Genomic DNA, 20,028 nt, shown 5'->3' with positions numbered 1-20,028 from the left:
AAATTTCATAAGCAAATGCTGATTTGAAATCAAAGTATGAAATCAGGCTTCCAAATCCTATCACCAAACGTGCACTTAATCTTAGTAGACTCACTTCTTGAGTCTCATCTTGATTAATTTCTTTCCACTCCTGTGATCTAGATTTTTTGTCTTTGCTTAACTCTGTTTTACACTACTGCAAAATAGTGGGATGGATCTCTATTCTTGTCGTCTTTCATGTTCCCTTGATTCACCACCTTTTAAGCGGTCAGAGTTGTTGCCAAAGCCCTACGAAAGTATGCATGATATCTTTTTCTAACTTCTAGTTGTGAATCTTACATGACGTTTTAAAAAGAATACCAAAAATTAATCGAATCGTACCATTGACACCCCTAATTTTGAGGATGATCTATGCACGGCTTAAGATTCGTTTGAGAATGTTTCAGCACCTAACTCTATAATGTGTGGAGAAGATCCTCCCTCATAAGTCACGACCTATGGTGGGCCCCATAGGAAGTGTATACCTCAGTTAAAGAATGAATGTGATAGTGCATTGTAAAGATCTTGATACGTCCTTTATTAACATCCATTTGTTGCATATTGGTATATGCTTGTTCTGAACGATGTTAACTGCTATAACAATGTCAGATATATTTGTCATGATTGGTTATATTATGATTTTTCATTTCATATTGATAAAAAATTGTTTTGCGGATTACTTGGCAATTTATATTGATTATGTTGGTAAGTCTTTCCACGACCCTTTTGGCAGTAAGCTGATGAGACTTACTGAGTATTCCCCGTACTCACCAATTACCGCTCATTTCCCACCTGCGTCCTTGCAGATACAGTTCCTAGCTAGTACTCGCAAACTGAGTTTGTGAGTAGATCAGCATTTGCCATCCAATACTGAGCCAACCACTCCAATCCTGTGGTGGGTAGATGTTTTTAGTTTGTTTGCTTCTACTCAGCATTTTCCGGATACGTCCCAATTGACTCTTAGATACTCCTTTGACATTATTGTCACGTTTAGACTTAAACTTAAGGATTAGCTGTGTACTTTGAATCGACTATCTTTTGGGATATGTTATTAAGAACTTTTTTATTGTTATTATATATACTCGGAAAGTGTGATAATATGCTTAATGGATTGTCGGGAGCCAGTCATAGATCCTTGAAAAATCATTTTGTTGTTGACTTATTTTTCGGTATTTAAACCTCTATTTTGCATACATGTTTTTTTTGTCGACGTGCACGAAACCTAGCCCGTAAACCACGGTTATCAAAAAAAAAAGTTGCATATATGTTTTGACTAATTAGCCTTAGCCTCAAGGAAAACAAATGGGAGGTATTCCATTTTGTCAGATGTGACTTCCGTGCCTTCTGAGCATTATGTTCGAGAGGAGCAGGCATTAAGAATGTTCTGGTACCAGAGGAAGATAATTCTGGAATATGGCGATCGACAAGTCTCAAGAAGTCAAAAATAACTAAAACTCATATTTCAAAATTAAAAGAATTTTATCACATGCTCTAATTTGCCCACTGGCCGACTTTGTTGTATGGGGTGGAGTGTTAGCCAGTTAAAAACTCTCATGTTCAGAAGATGAGAATTACGGAAATGAGGATGCTGAGGTGGATGTGTAGGCATACTAGGAGAGATAAGATTAGGAGACTAACCGGGATAAGGTGAGAATGGCCTCCGTGGTGAACAAGATGAGGGAAGCGAGGCTGAGATGGTTCGGGCATGTGAAAAGGAGATGCGCAGATGCCCCAGTGAAGAGGTGTGAGAGGTTGACAATGGTGGGTTTAAGGAGAGGTAGAGGTCGGCCGACGAAGCATTGGGGAGAGGTGATTGGACATGACATGGTGCATCTTCAGCCTATCGAAGATATGAACTTACATAGGAGGATATGGACGTCGAGGATTACGGTAAAAGGTTAATAGGTAGTTGAGTGTTGTCTCCTTGCTTACCAGTAGCATTAGTACTAGTCTTTAGTCTCTTGCCTTCGATTTCCATTACTACCTGTTATATTTTTGCTTCGGTTATCACATTATTTTGTTGTGGTTACTGTCCCTTTTCTGAATGCTATGTAATGATTTCTCTATTATTTGCTATGTCTGCTTTACTTCTGTATTTTATCTTTAAAAAAATGCTTTGATACGCGTTACTAGAGCGGTCTTTCGAAAACAGCCTCTCTACCTCCACGAGATAGGGGTAAGGTCTGCGTACACTCTACCTTCCCCATACCCCACTTGTGGGATTACATTGGTATGTTGTTGCTCAAATTTGGCCACCGCTAAGAGAATGATAAATTTCTAAAGCATGATAGCAGGACATGAAGAAAAGCTAGACTAATCGAGATTCAGTGCATAAATGAGGCATTTCAGCATGAAGTAATAAGCAATCTGCACTATTTATCTTAAGGAATTCAACTACAATTATTGCAGCATGATCTAAAATGCCAATTTGACTGAAAGATTTTGACATGGTTTCAGTAAGTCAACCTTTCATTTCGTTGTCTAATTGGTTGCACAATGTTACTCAAGGCCACTATTATCTAGTTCAACCTATGTGCCGATATATCTACGTGGAACACAAGGCTAGCACATAGTGAAGTATTACATAACCCTCATTGGCAACGCCAACTCTAGAAAAGAGTACAGATTTATCAATTAATCATGCTCAAACAATATCTACTCTAGAAACAAGGTCAGAAACACTGACCAAAAGAAGGGGGAAGTGAGCCTGCCACACCCATTTTTTCAATCACAAAGGCGACAAGAAATCCACCAAAATACAACACGTACATTAAGGCAAGGAATGAGAGGGATCAAATGTTTGACATGTATGCTCAAACAATATCTACTCTAGAAAGAAAGTCAGACATACTAACCAAAAGGAGGGGGGAGTGAGCCTGTCATGCCCATTTTTTCAATCACAAAAGCAACAAGCAATCCGCCAAAATACACCGCGTACAATAGGCAAGGAATGAGAGGGATCACATAACATGCAGTTGACCTGACAAAAAAAAAACTTTTGATCAACAAAGTATGTTAACTAATGAGGCTTGAACTTCAGAGGCATAAACTTAACAAGAAGACATACATTTTTCTGGAGTTGTGCAAACAAAAAGTAGTAAGCAGTGAAACAGATATACCTAAATGATCTGACAACAAAGGACTTCATAGACAGGCGAAAGGAAATCCAAGCAAGAAGCATGAATGCTGACATTACAAATGTCAAGAAACCTCCGCTCAGCCCAGCAACAAGGTAAGCCTGCTTGGAGGAAGCCATTTAGCCATTTCAATTTTTAATCAAATAGAAAACACACATACTTCACCAAGTTCCACAAAACTGAAGTGACAAAGTCAATCTACCGCAAAAGAAGAAAATGAAATGCAGATTAACTTATAGAGAAAAAATTACTCACCAATGTTAAAATGGAATAGAACCCAAATGCTCCCCAAAATCTAGCTTCAAAAACTAGTTCCTGTAAAATGTCAAAAAGAAAAAGAAGAAAGAACTTGTAACATTGAACGATCTTTGCAATAAAATAATAAATCTTTTAAACTCCACAGTCCACATACATGGCATTTTGACGATAAAATTTCTATATAATTCAGGAAGAGGATAACTGAACCACCCAATGCATAGTTAATAATTATTATGGAACAGAATTTGGAGATGAAAGCAGCACTTGACACTTAAATTTCCCCAACCCACCCCCACACCCCACCCCCCGGCACAGGCAAAAAAGTCCTCATCTAGCATTAACTGACAAGGGTGTTACCTAACCTAGACTGCCCATTTCTCCCCTCCCTCATTTTCATTCCTATTCCTAATACTCGTCACAAAATGTAACCATCCAACCCCTCGTTTTGAGTATTTGCATTCTAATTTATGTTTCGAGCATGTTTATGATTTCATATTATATTTTATGACTTGTTGGTATGACTTGGGTTGAGTTTCGGGGTCAGGATGTATTTTAGATCATGAAAACCTTGGAAGAACTGTTGGTGGGTGCGACGCCTTTTGCCGCCAGGGGAACTGCGATTGCAACGCAAGTTGACTAGCTGAGGGTGATCACCTTTCCGATTTGGGTCATTTGGTCCGCTTTTGCAAAGAATGTAGGTTTGTGGTTATGTCCGCCTTTGCATATGATGAGCCGCTTTTGCGATGGGGTTGGGTAGGGAGTTTCGCGCAATTGCAGTGATCGCGGAGGTCATCAGTGACAGATACAACAGTCTTTTTCAACAGTTCTTTCCCTTTTTAGAACTAAGCTACAGGATGAACTAAGTTTGCGCACTTTCTACTGGTTAGACTATCTACTAAGGAGAAAAACTTGCGCAGAATTACATTCGAGAGATAGTCAGGGTCTCCATTTCTATCATAACTGATGGAGGGACATCGGTTACAGCTCAGTTTTGGCAATCAGTGGAAAAGGCTTTGGGTACTGAAGTTGAGCTTAGCACAATGTTTCGCCCACAGACTGATGATCAGTCCAAGCGAGCTATTCAGATCCTCAGAGGATATGTTGACAGAATGTGTCATCGACTTTGGAGGTCAAATGAATGACCAGTTACCTTTAGCTGAATTAGCGTACAATAAAAGCTACCAGTCTAGCATTCTGATAGCCCTGTGTAAGGCATTGTATGGGCAACAGTATCATTCTCCAGTTGGACAGTTTGAACAGGGTGAAATAAGGCTATTGGGTCAATATTTGGTTCAGAAGTGCTTTGATGAGGTCAAAGTAATAGAAGAACAGCTTCAGACAACTTAGATCAGGCAAAATTTCTACCCGGAAAAAAGGAGACGTGACTAGAGTTCTTTTTTTTTTTTTTTTTTTTGATAAGGTAAATAATTTTATTGACAATTGGGGAAACTCCGTATACAAGCCATATACCAAAAGAAGAGAACCTACATCAAAATATGGTTCTCAACAAAAGAGATCCAATCCTTTATACAAATAGGGACCTCCTGAGTACACCAAAAAGTAACTAGAGACAAAACACTCCTATGCAATTTTACAAAATCTTGTTCCACCCCATCGAATGCCCTCCTATTTCTTTCTTTCCAAATGACCCCACATGATTGCTAAGGGGACAACACTCCATGCTCTTAGGCTTCTCTTTCCAGTCCTATGAGTCCAACTTTGCAAAGCCTCCTTCATTGTACCCGGCATCACCCAACAGCAACAACAACAACATACCCAGTAAATTCCCACAATGTGGGATCTGGGGAGGGTAGAGTGTACGCAGACCTTACCCGGCATCACCCATTGCATCTAAAACCAATTGAGGGCACCCTCCATAACCGATTAGCCACCTTACAATGCAAAAGAAGATGATCAACATTTTCACCTATACTCTTGCACATAAAGCACCAACTAACATAGTTGATCCTTCTCTTTCTCAGATTCTCTGTCGTTAAGATCACGCCCCTAGCCGCCTACCAGACAAAGAAACACACCTTCCTCGGTGCTTTAGGAATCCATATAGAGTCATGGGGGAGAGTACATTCCTCTCTCACAGGTAGCTTCTTATAATAAGAGCTAAACCTGAAAATCCCATCTCCACTCTCCTACCATCTCCATACATCCGGCAAGTCGTTTGGAGTGACTAGCCCATACCAAAACTCAATCAAATTATGAAACTCTTCCATCTCCCAGTCTTGAAGGTTCCTTCGGAATCTTAAGTCTTAGAAAAAAAAAACCTCGTGAGACCTACATACCATGTTCTTTTGAAGGCTGCTCCCTTGATATCTTGATGAAGATCGAAGCAGTGGCCTATAGACTTGCCTTACAACGTTCTTATGTATGTTGATTTACGTATTTGGTTTACATTGAATATGTGGGATTCAATTGCGAGCGTGTGGATTCACGTCTTGGTTTGCAAGTGGATTGGGCCCTCCCTCACAGGTCATTTGCCTTAGTAGACCCTATGGCAGTGTGCATGATAATGGGCACGTCGGTTGATTATTGAAAGTTGTGAGCTTATTTGTGCATATCGACATATACTTTCTTACTGTTATATGCTTGACTTTGTGCATATTCTCATATGTTTTTTTCTGTGCATCGATTTTATGCGGTTGCAAAGTTGTTGCAGGTATGTGCATATTATTATTCTTGATGATGATATATGTAAGGGTTTTATTTAAAAGGTTTATTTTCGTATCACGACTCTCGCCGCAACCTTATTGGGGACGGTTAATGATACTTACTGAGTAACCGTACTCACCCCTCTTCCATCCTGCATTTATTGCAGATACTGATCTAAGCTCTAGCAAACCTCGTGGTTGAGTTTACGAGTTGCAGTTATCAGTGGTGAGCCAACCACTCTAGTTTTATGGTAGCTAATACTTCTTTATCAGTTTATTTCCGTTTCGGACATTGTTATGTACTCCCAAAATCTTAGATGCTCTTGACTCAGCGTTAGACCTATTTCTAGCTCAGTGTTACATTTGAATTAGCCTTGCATTATCTATTTTACCATTTCAATTGGATTTATTCCCCGTTTTTGTTTGTTTCATTAATCACTAAATGAATGAATTGAGTAAGGTTGGTTCGCTCGACAAGGAGGTTGTCGAGTGCCGGTGACAAGTCCCAGAATTTTGGGTCGTGACACAAAGTAGATTGAATAACCAAATGATAAAAAACAATCAGTTGTTTAAACCCCAATAAAAAATCACCGGACAATGTACCTAAGAAGTCCTAAAACAAGCAGATGATATCAGCTTTATTTCTTCTTCCTTCCTTCCTATTACTAATTTGAAATCTAAAATTCTCTCTAATGGCTGTCAGAAAGTACAATGGAATTACAAATAAAATATATCGAAATCAGTCTGCAGTGTAATGCGTGAATAAAGAAAAAGATAGATCTTTGACCTCGTACATATTTGTAAGATATAAGAAAGGAAGAGATGGAACAAGAAAACATATGGAACAAGAAAACATACATATGAAAAGTAGACATCTTTACCAAAACAATATTAAAAAGATATAAAGTTGTACCTCTTTTGACAACTTCAGGACAGAATCATCTTGACTCAGAGGGAAGCTTTTCCAGAGCATTCTTGGAATCAACATCCCAGCAAGTGAACAGGGTACGAACATCATGAATGCCAAATATGGTGTAGAAAACCTATTCATGAAAACAATTTAGCAAAAAGTTTCTCAAAGTCAAGTGAAAATTTCTGTTTATTGGTGTCAAAGTGCAAGCAGCTTGATGAGGATGTGGCACACCAAAGTCCATTATAAAGCAAAAATATGCTAGTAATTTGACAGGTGAAAATTTGAAGGCCAAACAATTAAAAGCAACTTGAGGCATTCCACTTATGCAACATTTCTTTGCCTGGTCTCATTATGTTACTTAACTAAGACGTTCATATTTTAATACAAAGATTTAAAGTAGTGAAATGGGCATAAGCGAACTAATAGTCACAGCTTCCACAAAATTTTTCTTTTAAGGTAGCACCCAAATTTTCATTAACTATATCAGGATACTAAGTTTAAAAGTATTGGAATATTGCTGTCATGGAGTAGAAGACCAGACAGTCAAATGTTAGAAGGAAAGCTTGGTGCACTAAGCTCCCGATATGTAAGTGGCCCTCGAAGAAGCAGACCACATTAAGTCTATTGTATGCAGCCTTAGCTGGCATTTTTGCCAGAGGCTGTTCCGCTGCTTGAACTCATGACCGAAACTTTTACCAGACACTCAAACAAAATTGAAAAATAATAATTCTCCAATAAACTCGGAGAATGCAATCTCAAGAATAAGCAAACGCATACCAGTTCATTGACTGACCAGAAAACAGCAGTCTTATGACAGCAAAGGCAGCTGGAAAAACAATTGCTAGCAAAATTGCAGAAGTATGATATAACACTCCTGCATAACAGCCAATAACCATTTTAAACTAGCAGGACAGAGAAACGAGGCTTTTAAGAGCAATATTCCAACGAGAGAGAATTGAAGTATGCACATTACCTACCTTTAAGAAAATCATAAAAGGTTGCAAAAGAAGAGGTCAGTCCCCAAGTTGGAAAGCGTAACAGAAGTGGCATGAGAAAAAAGATGACAAGAGGTAAACTATGAAGTAACATAGCTTGCTCTCGCGAATAGTATATCTACAATGAGGACGACAATAGGTACTCATAGTTAATTTGCAATTTAATTCCACTTCATATATAAGAAAATAAATAGAATCGCTCTTCATCTTGAGAAGTGTTGGCTTACCAAGAACCACGACAAGTAATCAAAGAACACTGCACGTTCATTGTCAGATCTATTGACAGCAGATTTTAATCTCCTTTCATGTGCATTTTGCAGGTAAGACGAGTTGGCGAAGGCTTTGATTATTCTTAATAAATTGTCTCCACGTGCTTGGATGCTTCCAGGTCTAGTCGGAAAAAATTCTAATGTATCAGAGCAAGTTCCCAAAAAGACACAACGGTCTTAAAATTTCAATTTGGTGAACTATACCAAAACAGCAATTGTGATGCATACAATAGTCTTTCAACAGTATCAGATGCGGTATGATAAAAATAACCCCCGAGGAGAAAGATAATATCCAGGCCAGGAATATCGCCAAAATCTTGGGCAAACATTCTGTAGTCTGTATCACCAGGAATTATACCAAAAAGATCCTACAAACACATAGGAAAATAGAAAATTTTAACGCCATATCAATCACCCATCGCTGAAAGAAACTGATAGATAGATAGATAGATATCAAGAAACTGATTTAAGTAGTAGACAATATTCTGTGAACCTGAGCCGCACTATTTGCCATAGGATATAGTGCTGATTGAGCATAAACATGTGAAGGCCAGGACCCAGGTCCAGATTGGCAAACTAAATCTGTAAATCCAACAATGCACAGCAGGTGAAAATTTTAACAATATCAATGGCATAGAGATGGAAAGATTTAAGAATTGAATGCTCAACTCTCCTCATGGAGTAGATAATTTGGTCAATTTAACATGTCATTCAGAATGTGTAGTCTTAAGGATGGTGCACCAATTAGTAGAATATCATAACTTGAACTCGTTGCAAAGGATCAAAATGAATTGCATTCTAAGTTTTTGTTATTGGTTCAGTTCTGACTTCTGAGTATATAGATGACCCTGTTTCTATTGTAGACATCCTAGGATCCTTATAAGATGAAATAGGAATTAGAGATAGTCTTTGTTTTTACTCTTTTGGATGTAGATTCAATGCTGTAAATTTTTGGATGCCAGCACTTTGTGCTGATGATTAATATACACTGTTTGTTACCTTGTCAAAAAAAAAAAAAAAAAAAAAAAAAAAAGAATACCATAACTTGAACAATTTTTTGATGAAGTAAATGAGATATCATTAAAAGCATCCAGAGGATGCAAAGATTACAAAAGAGAACTTTTCAGCTTAACAGATAAAAAAAGATTATAAAGCTAAAGAGCTGACAAATTCCAGAAAGCTAAAGACCTGTCAGCTCAAGAGATACAAAACAACTTATAAAGCGCTAAGCTGACAAATTTCCAAAAAGACATCTAAATAATTTAGAGGGGAAAGATTAGCCCAGCTATATTGGTTAACTAGACAACTAGCCTCAAGAAAGCATATTTGAGTTGAAAATCCATCAAAACATCTTATGTTTCTTTTCAGACAAGAGAAAAGGAGAGAGAAAGATTCCCCTTGTCTGATCCCTCTCATAGGGGAGAAAAGACCCAGTGGCCGATAAAGCCAAGGTGTGGGACCCACACGAGGGCATATGAGTGGTAGGAACACGGGACAAGGATAACAAAATTTTATGGAAGTGACTTAACGTCTATGAAAGGCCTTTTGGCCAATTAAATTTTACCGGCATATTCAAGGTGAACCAGTGGTGAACCAGGCCCTACACGAGAGCGGTATCATCATAAGAATATGTTAACATATCAATGGGAGTTATTGGAAGTAGTTGAGGTGGTAAAGTGGCCAAAGGAAGCTAAAAAGCAAAGTTGAAAATGTTAGTAGGAAAGAACTAACATATGACCCGACTTTGACAGGGTATATCTCAAAACCTATTAAGAATTTGGCCAAGGTGTTCAAATTAAAATTGTAGCCCTTCGAGTCCAGTTTCCAATGGATTAAACCGTTCGTCGATCCGAGCTTTGTCGAGAAAGTTATCACTGTCTTACCTAAGGGTAGCAGAGCTGTCCAGTTCGCTCGCAGCCCCGTTCGCGAAGTATTGTGGCCTGTAAGCAATAAAATCTTGGATCCAGCGAAATCCCCAGCGAGCAAGGGCTCTGTAGCTCGCAGCCTGTCCCGTGAAGCAAGAAATGAAGCAAGAGAAATCTGTCTACAAATATAGGCATTGCGGGGAGACAGAAACACCAGAAAACTTTTGGGTCTTCTTGGGATTCTAGAGAGAAGGAACAGCCTCTCTCTGATCAGTACACCCTAGGTAAGTGTTCTTGATGCGATTTTGAATTTAACAGTTATTTTGCGTAAGTTCTAGCAAATTGACGGATTCAAATCCGTAGGAATCCATCTAACCTCCAAGTATCTCCACCAGATTCAACCTAGGGCTCAAAACTAAAAAGGTAATGTTTCTACCCCATTTTTTAATACGAGTTTGAGGCAATTGTTTGGGGTATATATTGAGCTAGAATCATCGTTTGAATATGGAATTTTGTTCATTCTTGATTGAACCTCATGAGCTAGGGTTGAAACGACAATCTCACTCGATGACAACGAACCAACTGCTGTGAGACTCAATGACGTCTTTTAGTTCAAAGGACTTATCACCGGCGATGAAGAAAGTTTTCCTTTCCATTGGAGCTAGAAAGGTGCCTGAAAGGAAAACATAGGAAGTTTGGACATTGGGACAGCTTTCAAGAGAGAGTTTTTCTCTTTGATAATTTATTAAGTGTAAAGTGACATCCCCTTTTAAACAGACTAAAATGGAAAGTATAAATTGAGCATGACACCCTAGTAGAGATAGTGATGGATAGATGCCCCATAAAGGTCAAATTCACTTTCAATTTATTGTTCGTAGGATGATATTCTTGATTTATAGATAATTAAATACAGTTTTTTTGAGAAAATGGAACTTGGACCAACTCAACTCCAAAAGGCAGCAGAAGTGGCAAGGATTGCTCAAGATTATATAAAGAGATTATAACCTATACACTTGACCGATGTGAGTTCTAGCACCTGCAGGGCTTAATACCTAGAGCTTAGAGTAACATAACATGGGTGGTCCAGCATTGGATAGCCTAACATCAGAGATGGGTTTGGCTATCATGTTGAAAAAATGAATCGTGGCCCTTAACTTAACCCAAAAGCTAATTCAAGTGGCGATGATTGTCCAAGACCATATAAGAAAATTACAACCTTAAGTTTAACCGATGTAAGAAATATCAATTACTTTAGCATTTGCCAACAGCAAAAATTATGCTTTACGTTCATCCCTATGCTTTACATGTATCCCTCTTTACAAGCTTGCAATAGCTGGCAGCTCGTATAATGAAAAAGGTCATGTTCAAATCATTGTCACAATTACAACATCGCACCAGCAAGCATAAACATGGCACAATAGTATGAATGCATGTACTTACCAAGGCCTCCGGTCCCAGAAGCTTCAACATCTATAAATGCTCCAATCGTCTGATTCCATCTATGTGTAGTTATGAAACCGTGCGAACCCTGGAAAAATCATCAGCAAACTCTTGTGCTTAAATTGCTTGTTTTTTTAATCAACTACTGATCTACATAAAGCATTCTGAACACCGACAATGACAATTGAGATAACTACAATTCCTTGAGCTCGTGGAAGAGATTCACACAGCTTTAGATATCCAAGTTCAAAGCCATGAGACATTAGTCATTAAAGACAATGTATATATATGGATGCTCGAATGAATGTGAGTGTCTCCATTGAACTACAACCCGAGATTGTAAGCGGATACTATTGATCAGAAAAGATATGCAAACAAGATCACAGTTAGCAAGGAACAGAAGGAAGAACTAAGAAATTGAAGGAGGCAGAACCTTATCATTGTTCTCTGATTTTTAAAACTGTTGATCAATACACTTAAAGATAACCAGAGGGCCTATAGTAAGCGGTATGAAAACCTATCCTGGAGGTAAAGATGGGGTAGTAGAAGATCTTAAAGAGCCCCCTTTATCAATCACCCGAGAAAGATAATGCCTCAAATCTAATATGACTCAGAATTGACAGAAGTATCTATCATCAACATCATGCAACCAATCTTTTAGCACCCTGTCCAACAAATATAATAAATATCCCGCACTATGAAAGCTTTTAAAGTTTGAAATGAATAGTACCAAATTTCATTCCAGATATTTCAGAAAACTATTTGATAAAATAAATATGTGTTTCTGACAATGTATAGTCATCACATCTTTCACTATTAGACTAAGAAGCACAAAGGACAGAGATAGGAGAATAAAAATTTAAGGAAAGCTGAAATACTGCCGAATCGCATAATTTTCTAAGAAACGTGCACTAGGAAGTCATGGAAAAGTGGCACCTACTTCCTAGAACTTCAATACAACAAGCATAGCTCATGATTCTTTAAGTCCATTATTCTTAATAAAAGATGAGAGAAAATATCAAAGCCCAAAATCATGCGTCATACATGAGAAAATCCAAATTGTAACCATTTAAAAAAGGAAATATCAAAAGAAATTGTCATGGGTCCCAAATAAGGATCTTCTTACCAGCATAAACAGTTCTTCAGCTCCATTAAATAGAAATATAACTGGTCTAGGTGGAATCCAGCCGGAATGAACAAAAAGTCTTGCTAGCTCGAGTATTGATGCTGTTTGAGTAAGGCATAGTGCAGTCAAGATAGATATAACCAACTAAGACATCATCATTCATCCGGAAAATAAGATATACATACCAACACATGAACCACAATCACCAGCTCCTGGAGAACCAGGTGGAGTATCAAAATGGCCATTCACCAAAACTGCAGAATCATTTTCTCCTGAATCCACTGATGACATTCTGAAATTAATTTGTCCTACTTTCAGTTTCAAGTTGTTGCATATTTGAATGAAAAAGTTAAAACCCCTATGTGAGGTTGCCAATCAAATATATTTGTCCAAAAGATATCTTTAACTTGTTCAGGTTTTTCATTATCAAGGACAGTGTAAGGAACTTTTTTCAAAAACAAAAGATGGTGTGAATGAGCAAATTCCTTTAATTGATGAATTCAGGTAATAACACTCACTTATCTTTATGGTTTAAGAAAAAGAACAAAAAGTGTTGGTGGATAATGAGCAACTATACCTCATAATAATATTTGTATGATTCCTATAAGTGAGAGAGATGCTATGGTGTAAAAAGAACATGTTGAAGGAGCCATTAACAATAGTCTCCTCTATCTCTATTCTGCAAGAATAATGAATGTGTAATTGTCAGTTGAGGAATTAAGTGAAGAAAAGATGAGTTTACCAAGTTAAAAGACTTAACACATAGACAGCCCCTTAAACTTGCCAGCAAATTTCATTTAGACACTAAAACTAAGGATTATTCTAATTGAGCCCCTGAACACATAATATGGTGTTCCTAATTTGCCTCAATAACCCATAAAACCTCAGGCCTATTCCAATTGAGACTGATGTGTATACTTAAAGATTATGATAAATTTTATGTGATAAACTTAGCTACCTAATAGACACTTGAGATTTGAGAATACACACAAAAGTTTTTTCAAAATTTGAACTGTAAGGGGTCGTTTGGTAGCTAGATAGAGTTATGCAGATATTAGTAATACAAGGATTAGTAATTCTGAGGGAATCTATGTATCTTTTATGTAAGGATTTGTTATGCTGTGTTTAATTATTCATATAAAAGTTATTCATGTATTAGTTATTCCACCTTATGCCATGCCTAAAATAATAAATAAATTCTCCTAATTTATACGTGTATTAGTAATGCGGATTTCTAAATTGCAAACCAAACACCGTATTAATTTTATATGATATTTACTTATGCAAAATTTAATACCTACATAACTCACCTCCCAAACCAGCTATCAAACAACCCCTAAGTGTTTAATAGTGACACTTTATCATGTGTTCAGGTGTTTGTCTAAATGGATGTATTAAGCTAAAGTTAAAGCAAGTTATCCAACCTAATACCAGGTTGAACACGTTCCTCTAGGTTAATAACTCAAGATTCAACCAAGTGCACCAGTTAGCGTTTTCGTAACACGGGTGGCCAGCGGATAAATTATACCAATTTTAAAAAATATATACATAAAATACCTAATTTTACGGAGAGACCATGAACTGCCCAAAAATTAATATATAAATTCGCCCCTGGCTCAATCCTTAGTTGGAGTGTCCAAACAGAATTGGTGGCAAGTGTCTATGTATTAATCCAAAGTTAAAAGAAGTTATCCAACCTAATACCAGGTTGAGCTCTTTCCTTAATCATGTCCAACTGTTTCTTAATATACTGTGCAGCTAATCTCAAACCTTGACGTCCTTCCTGACGACCACCAATATCTTTAGATAAGACGCGAATATGCTCAATAGCTCTGGCTTCAGAGAAGCGATGAGGAGGAGCGTCAATAGCAAGAGGTGTGATGAATTTCATGTGAATGATTGAGTATACAAGTACTGATATCAATCCATACATAATCAACATACTAAACAGTACTTTGAATCCGGCTATATCACCCGAACTCAACCTCCACGCCATCACTTAGTACAATATGTATATTCTCTATTCGTATACAGAATTAATTAGAATATACCTGTGGATTAATGATATAGTTGAATAAGAAAATATTCGAATCGAGACAAAAAGCAATCAAAGAGGAAGAACCAGAGAAATGTGAGTGTGTTGGTTCGCATCATGAATTCCTGATTACTTTGTCGAATTCGGCTTTTGATATTTTCTGGGCCCATCAGCTTTGGGCCCATATGGGGAAGTACCTATTGTAAAAGTACGAAGAAATTGTACGGTTTGGCCTTCAAATGGGCTGGTCTTTAGAATTTGTCAATCTTTAACTTATGCTTGGCGGGACATAAATTCTTGAAAAAGAACGCATTGTCCCTGAAAACAAAATACTTACTCGTTCCTCGTTCCTCTTACTTTGATGACCCTAAAACTATTTACCAAAAATGCCCCCAAAATTATAATATTAACATGGTATATAAATATACTGAGATGGTATTATGTTCATTTATTCAAAAGAAACACTTTTCTCAAAAAAACTTTTATGATACCATCATGTTATATACATATGTTGTGATGCTATCATGGAGAGCTGCTTCAGTTCTTCAATGAGACACTCCTCAGTCTTCCGTGATACTATCATGGTACATAAATGTCACGCCCCAAATCTGGAGCGGCGTGACCGGCACTCGGTGCCGAACTAGGCCCAAGTGAACCACTCTAAATCTGAAACTTTGCTAAGGTCTACCTGCACACAGACAATACCAACAAGCCAGCGAGGCCGTAATCTGGATGGATATATATATATATATATATATATACACTAGTTATTGGAGGCCCGTGTTAAGCTCGGGCCCAAACTCACAATATAAATATAATGCGTAATTCTTATTAAATAAGAATAAATTGTGTCACCTTTTTAGTACATAATTAATTTAATGTAATTGCATGTTAATCATATTTTGTTTATAAATTTTCATAATTATTAAAGTTTATTCGTCATATAATTAGATAGTTTTCTTAAGAAAAATATTTATGAGAAAATAAGTTTGGTAGGAAAATTAGCAAATACAAAAAAGGGCACAAGTAATTTGATATCCTATAAACTAACGTGATAAATTGAAAATTATTTTTATAAATTTGTGAGCACGCGATTGTTATTTTAGATAGAAATAGATTTCTTTTGATATTTATTAATTTTTCACTCATAATTCTACGTGTCAGGGCTTTATGCTAGTGAAATGTGTTTTTGGAGTATAATTGTTATCAAACTTTTTAAAATTTACCAAGTTACATATAGGTAGCTATGTAAATAAAGGCCAAAATAGGGGTAAAAATGAAAGTTTTGAGGTTGTGAGGACTATAAAACTCATGGATCCTCACTTAAATCACCTTAATTAAAGAGTGTCCATTTAATATGATTTTTTGATTGTGTAAAAATTCACTTATCTAAAAAATGATAAATTTGGTATATAAGACTTAATATCTTCTTAATTATATAACAAAATATTTATTTGGACTAAATATGAAAGCTAAAAGTACCACGGAAAAAAAAAGATTCACAAAAAGTACTATAAATAGCAATATACCATAATTTTAGGAACCAATAGAAATGGATTAAAAAAATGAGTGGAAAATGAGAATTGGGTAAGAAAAGTCAAAAGGAAAGCTACATGTCACAATATTAGAGGATCAAATTTTTTGTGAGGACTACAAAAAACTTGGATCCTCACTTATATTAAGTAGTAAAAACATAGAGTAATATAGAACCCGGGCCCAAAATTAAGATTAAAAATTATATTTATAATTATTTTTTATTTTTTTACAGCTCTTTGTGACAATAAATTATTGAAAAATTAATTCGATGTTTGTGCAAACTTTTAAAAACCAAATACTTTTAAACATTTAAATTGTGCAAAAGTATTCGAAAATTGAACAAAGACTATTTTGTCGTTACTTTAGGTTTTTTTTTTTTCTTTTTTTACCTTCAAGCAAATACATGACACAAATGCATTTCCCAGAGACATTGAATTTATTATATTGGGAAATGCATTGGAAATGACTATAGTTAATAATAAGGGTAAATTATCAATGTCTTGATTTATTAAACTCGACATTAATTTTTAGTATAGTGGACAAGTAAAAGTGGACGATGAAAATAGTTGATATTATCACAGTATAAAATTTCTTAAACGTTTTAAAAAGGACCTTGAAACGTTCTAAATTTACCAAAGTGGATGTGGCTGCCTAAGTACTCACTCTTTCTCAATTTATGTGGCACTTTTTGAATTTCGAGATTCAAATAAGTCTTTCTTTGACGGATATTTTCATATATCTTTTAAATATTTTAAATTATCAAGTATTGTGACTTATAGTACTTTTTACGTAATTTCCTAGTATGTAAATATTATTTCAAAAGATTTAAAGATTTCATGCTTAATTCACAATCAAAATTAAACTTATTTGACTCTCGAAATCTTAATTGTGCACATAAATTGAAACAAAAAGAGCAGCATTAAAGAAATATAGTAAAAGTAAAAATGAGGCATATGAAGTACATATCACATCACTGATCAAAAGATGCCTAGAAAAGGCTTGAAAGTGCCTTGTTTTTGCATCATACCCTATAGTAGCTCAAGCAATAAAGGACAAATTTAGGGGCAAATTAATAGGAGGGAGCCTTTTGGTTGAAAAGCCTGGTTGGAATCCAACCAAGGACGACAAAATATTTGGATTGCCTCTTATTATATAGAGTAATCTATATAAATGTTGACTATCTCGTCTGAACTGGGCACACACACACCCAAAATGTATATACACAACTGAGCAAGCCGACGAGGCTACTACGTAGGTTGAACAACAAAACTGAGAGCCAACAAGGCTACATAACATCCCAACTACGTACAACTGTCTACAGACCTCTAGGGAACACGAGCTGTAGAAAGGACAGGACATGGCTCCGTCATACCCATAAATACATGTCAAAATAGCATACCACAAAGGGACTGCAGCTCCGGACCAAGTGGAGTGCACTGACTGCGGCTGAGTGGAAGGCCTACCGAGCTGGATCGTCTGTCCGATTACCTGAACCTGCGGGCATGAACGCAGCACCTCCAAGCAAAAGGGACGTTAGTACGAAATTATTGTAATAACCCATATTTTTTTTTAGTCTTAGTTGGTAATTTAAATAAAAGAAGGAAATAAAAAATATATATATAGAAGAATTAAGTGGTACAAAATAAAAGAAAAGGAGGATTAAAGGGTCCTTTAGGGGAAAAAAAAAGGAAAAAAGAGATGTGGGCCAAGCCCACAAAAAAGAGAAAAAGAAAATAAAGAGAAAAAGGAATAAGAGTCTGATGAGCATTAGACTAGAATAGAAAACCAGAAACGATAGAAGCAGAAACAAGGAAAAACAAAATGCAGTAGAAGAAAGGGAGAAAAAGAGAAGAAGGGAGAGGAGAAAAAAATAAAGCTTTTCCTCCCAAATCATCAAGGTAATGACTCTAATCTTTTATTTAAGTTTATTACATAATTATGGGTGAATCTTTATGGTGAAAACATGGGGATATTTTGAGGAATTGAGAAAGTTTAGCTCTAGGGTTCTTCAACCAAATCATTGATTTGAAAGGGCAAATAGTGTCAGATTTTAGACTTCTATATATCGTTGGAATCCTATCGTTAAGACCTTTCCGAAAACACAAGTCTTGTCGGGTTTTGAACATATTGACCAAAGGGCGTTTTCGTCCTTTAAAATTTGACTTTAACCGTTTAAGCCTCTAAAAATATAGAAGTGGTTTACCCTAAGGGTTTTGACCATTCTAAATCCGTTTTTGTGTAGTTTGAGGCAATACGGAGACTCGAGAACGCAGTTTTGATTTATTGGGAAGTGTGCTTGAATTGTGAATTTGAGGTAAGTGAGACTTTAAGCTTTGAGTACTTGCTTTTCAAAACCCGTTTTAAAAAATATGTTTTGTCTGCCTGGTCCATATGTTGGGGCGAGCGTGTGCTTGGCAGAATCGGTGGTCCTTTAGGCCAACCGCATATACTTTATTTTCAAATAATCCAAAACTCTCTTTATAAATTATTTGGTGATGTGATATAGCTGTGAGCCATGATATTGGGGCATTGTGTATGTTTCCCTTAGCATTGTGTATGCTTCTTGATTATATTGGGGCATTGTGTATGCTTTCCTTAGCATTGTGTATGCTTCTTGATTTTATTGGGGCGTTGTGTATGCTTCCCTTAGCATTGTGTATGCTTCTTGATTATATTGGGGCATTGTGTATGCTTCCCTTAGCATTGTGTATGCTTCTTGATGATATTTGGGCATTGTGTATGCTTCCCTTAGCATTGTGTATGCTTCCTGACATATTTGGCACATTGTGTATGTTGCCATGGATTCATAGTGTTGACTAATTCTTTAAATGTTGTTATGACGGTTCGTAGTGTAAATTGTGTTGAGACATATAATATATTTGATAAACAGTGGTTTGGACCTTGGTTGCTACTATATAATGATATATTCATGTGCATAATATTTTTGTGCTTGTTGTGTGTTTGTATTTTCTAACACTTATTCCAGGGGTATTTGAAGTGGCGGGTCGAGGATCTTACTGGGTTATATTTATGTATAACTCACTCCTTACCTGCATGTCCATGCAGATACTGTCGTTGAGAACGAGGCTGGTAATCGAAGATTTCGTGAGTGGATTCTGTTGCTGAGGTGAGCCACCGCATTGTTCGTGGAGGCAGCCATTTCAGCTTTATCTAATTTATTTCTAGTTATTTCTTTTATTTTGGGTTTACATGCCCAACAGTCAAACTCATGTAACTCTGTTAGATGCTCCATGGTTTTAGCGTGGGATGTGGGCTAGAGATTCTTTTATCTTAAGCGTTGATTGATTTTCATAAATCGATTATGGATTTGGTTGGCGACTATTTCACGTTTTTTTTTATCATTAATAACGTTGTTGGACCTGCACTTATTGTCTTTTAGTGCTTTTATAAATGATTAAGAGTATGATATATGGTTCGCCTGGCGGGTGATGTTTGTTGGGTGCCAATCACGTCTAGCGGGTATTTTGAGACGTGACAATAATGTACCGAGTATGTAAGACAAGATAACAACTGAAATGAAATAACAAACTGTACTTTTGATATCTCAAGAAAGCATCTGGAGGTACTCTACCTGGGTTGCCTCTCACCTAAGGCAAGATAACATAATTCTATAGATATAACTCCGTGACTCGAAGGTCAGGCATAGATAACTCGATGACTCATAGGCCAGGTATAATCAACTCTATGACCTGTAGGTCAGGTATAAGCAACTCCATGACCCGTAGGTCAAGTATAATCAACTCCATGACTCA

At 36.7% G+C, this 20,028-nt stretch overlaps 1 protein-coding gene across 4 annotated transcripts in view; it reads right to left on the bottom strand.

Moving 5' to 3' along the window:
- Window positions 1-14,935, bottom strand: part of LOC132618157 (uncharacterized) — a 32,876-nt gene extending 17,941 nt beyond the window's left edge. For 2 of the 4 annotated variants that reach the window (XR_009574004.1, XR_009574005.1), the window contains exons 1-14: window positions 14,382-14,935; window positions 13,262-13,363; window positions 12,870-12,976; window positions 12,685-12,785; window positions 11,559-11,646; window positions 8,747-8,835; window positions 8,482-8,621; window positions 8,212-8,374; window positions 7,967-8,102; window positions 7,767-7,863; window positions 6,990-7,119; window positions 3,411-3,470; window positions 3,138-3,259; window positions 2,874-2,998 (exon numbers count right to left, since the gene is read on the bottom strand). Coding sequence is in view for 2 of the 4 variants with exons in the window: in XM_060333219.1 (XP_060189202.1) it covers window positions 2,874-2,998; window positions 3,138-3,259; window positions 3,411-3,470; window positions 6,990-7,119; window positions 7,767-7,863; window positions 7,967-8,102; window positions 8,212-8,374; window positions 8,482-8,621; window positions 8,747-8,835; window positions 11,559-11,646; window positions 12,685-12,785; window positions 12,870-12,976; window positions 13,262-13,363; window positions 14,382-14,680 (1,759 nt within the window). In the remaining 2 variants the exon portion in view is untranslated. The remainder of the gene's footprint in view (window positions 1-2,873; window positions 2,999-3,137; window positions 3,260-3,410; window positions 3,471-6,989; window positions 7,120-7,766; window positions 7,864-7,966; window positions 8,103-8,211; window positions 8,375-8,481; window positions 8,622-8,746; window positions 8,836-11,558; window positions 11,647-12,684; window positions 12,786-12,869; window positions 12,977-13,261; window positions 13,364-14,381) is intronic. The other 2 variants (XM_060333219.1, XM_060333220.1) reach the window with 2 other exon arrangements.
- Window positions 14,936-20,028: the final 5,093 nt, after the last annotated feature.

The sequence above is a fragment of the Lycium barbarum genome, chromosome 11 (assembly GCF_019175385.1).
Source record: "Lycium barbarum isolate Lr01 chromosome 11, ASM1917538v2, whole genome shotgun sequence".
Lineage (NCBI taxonomy): Eukaryota > Viridiplantae > Streptophyta > Magnoliopsida > Solanales > Solanaceae > Lycium > Lycium barbarum.
The sequence above is the reverse complement of the archived record's forward strand: the minus strand, read 5'-3'. Positions and strand labels throughout refer to the sequence as shown.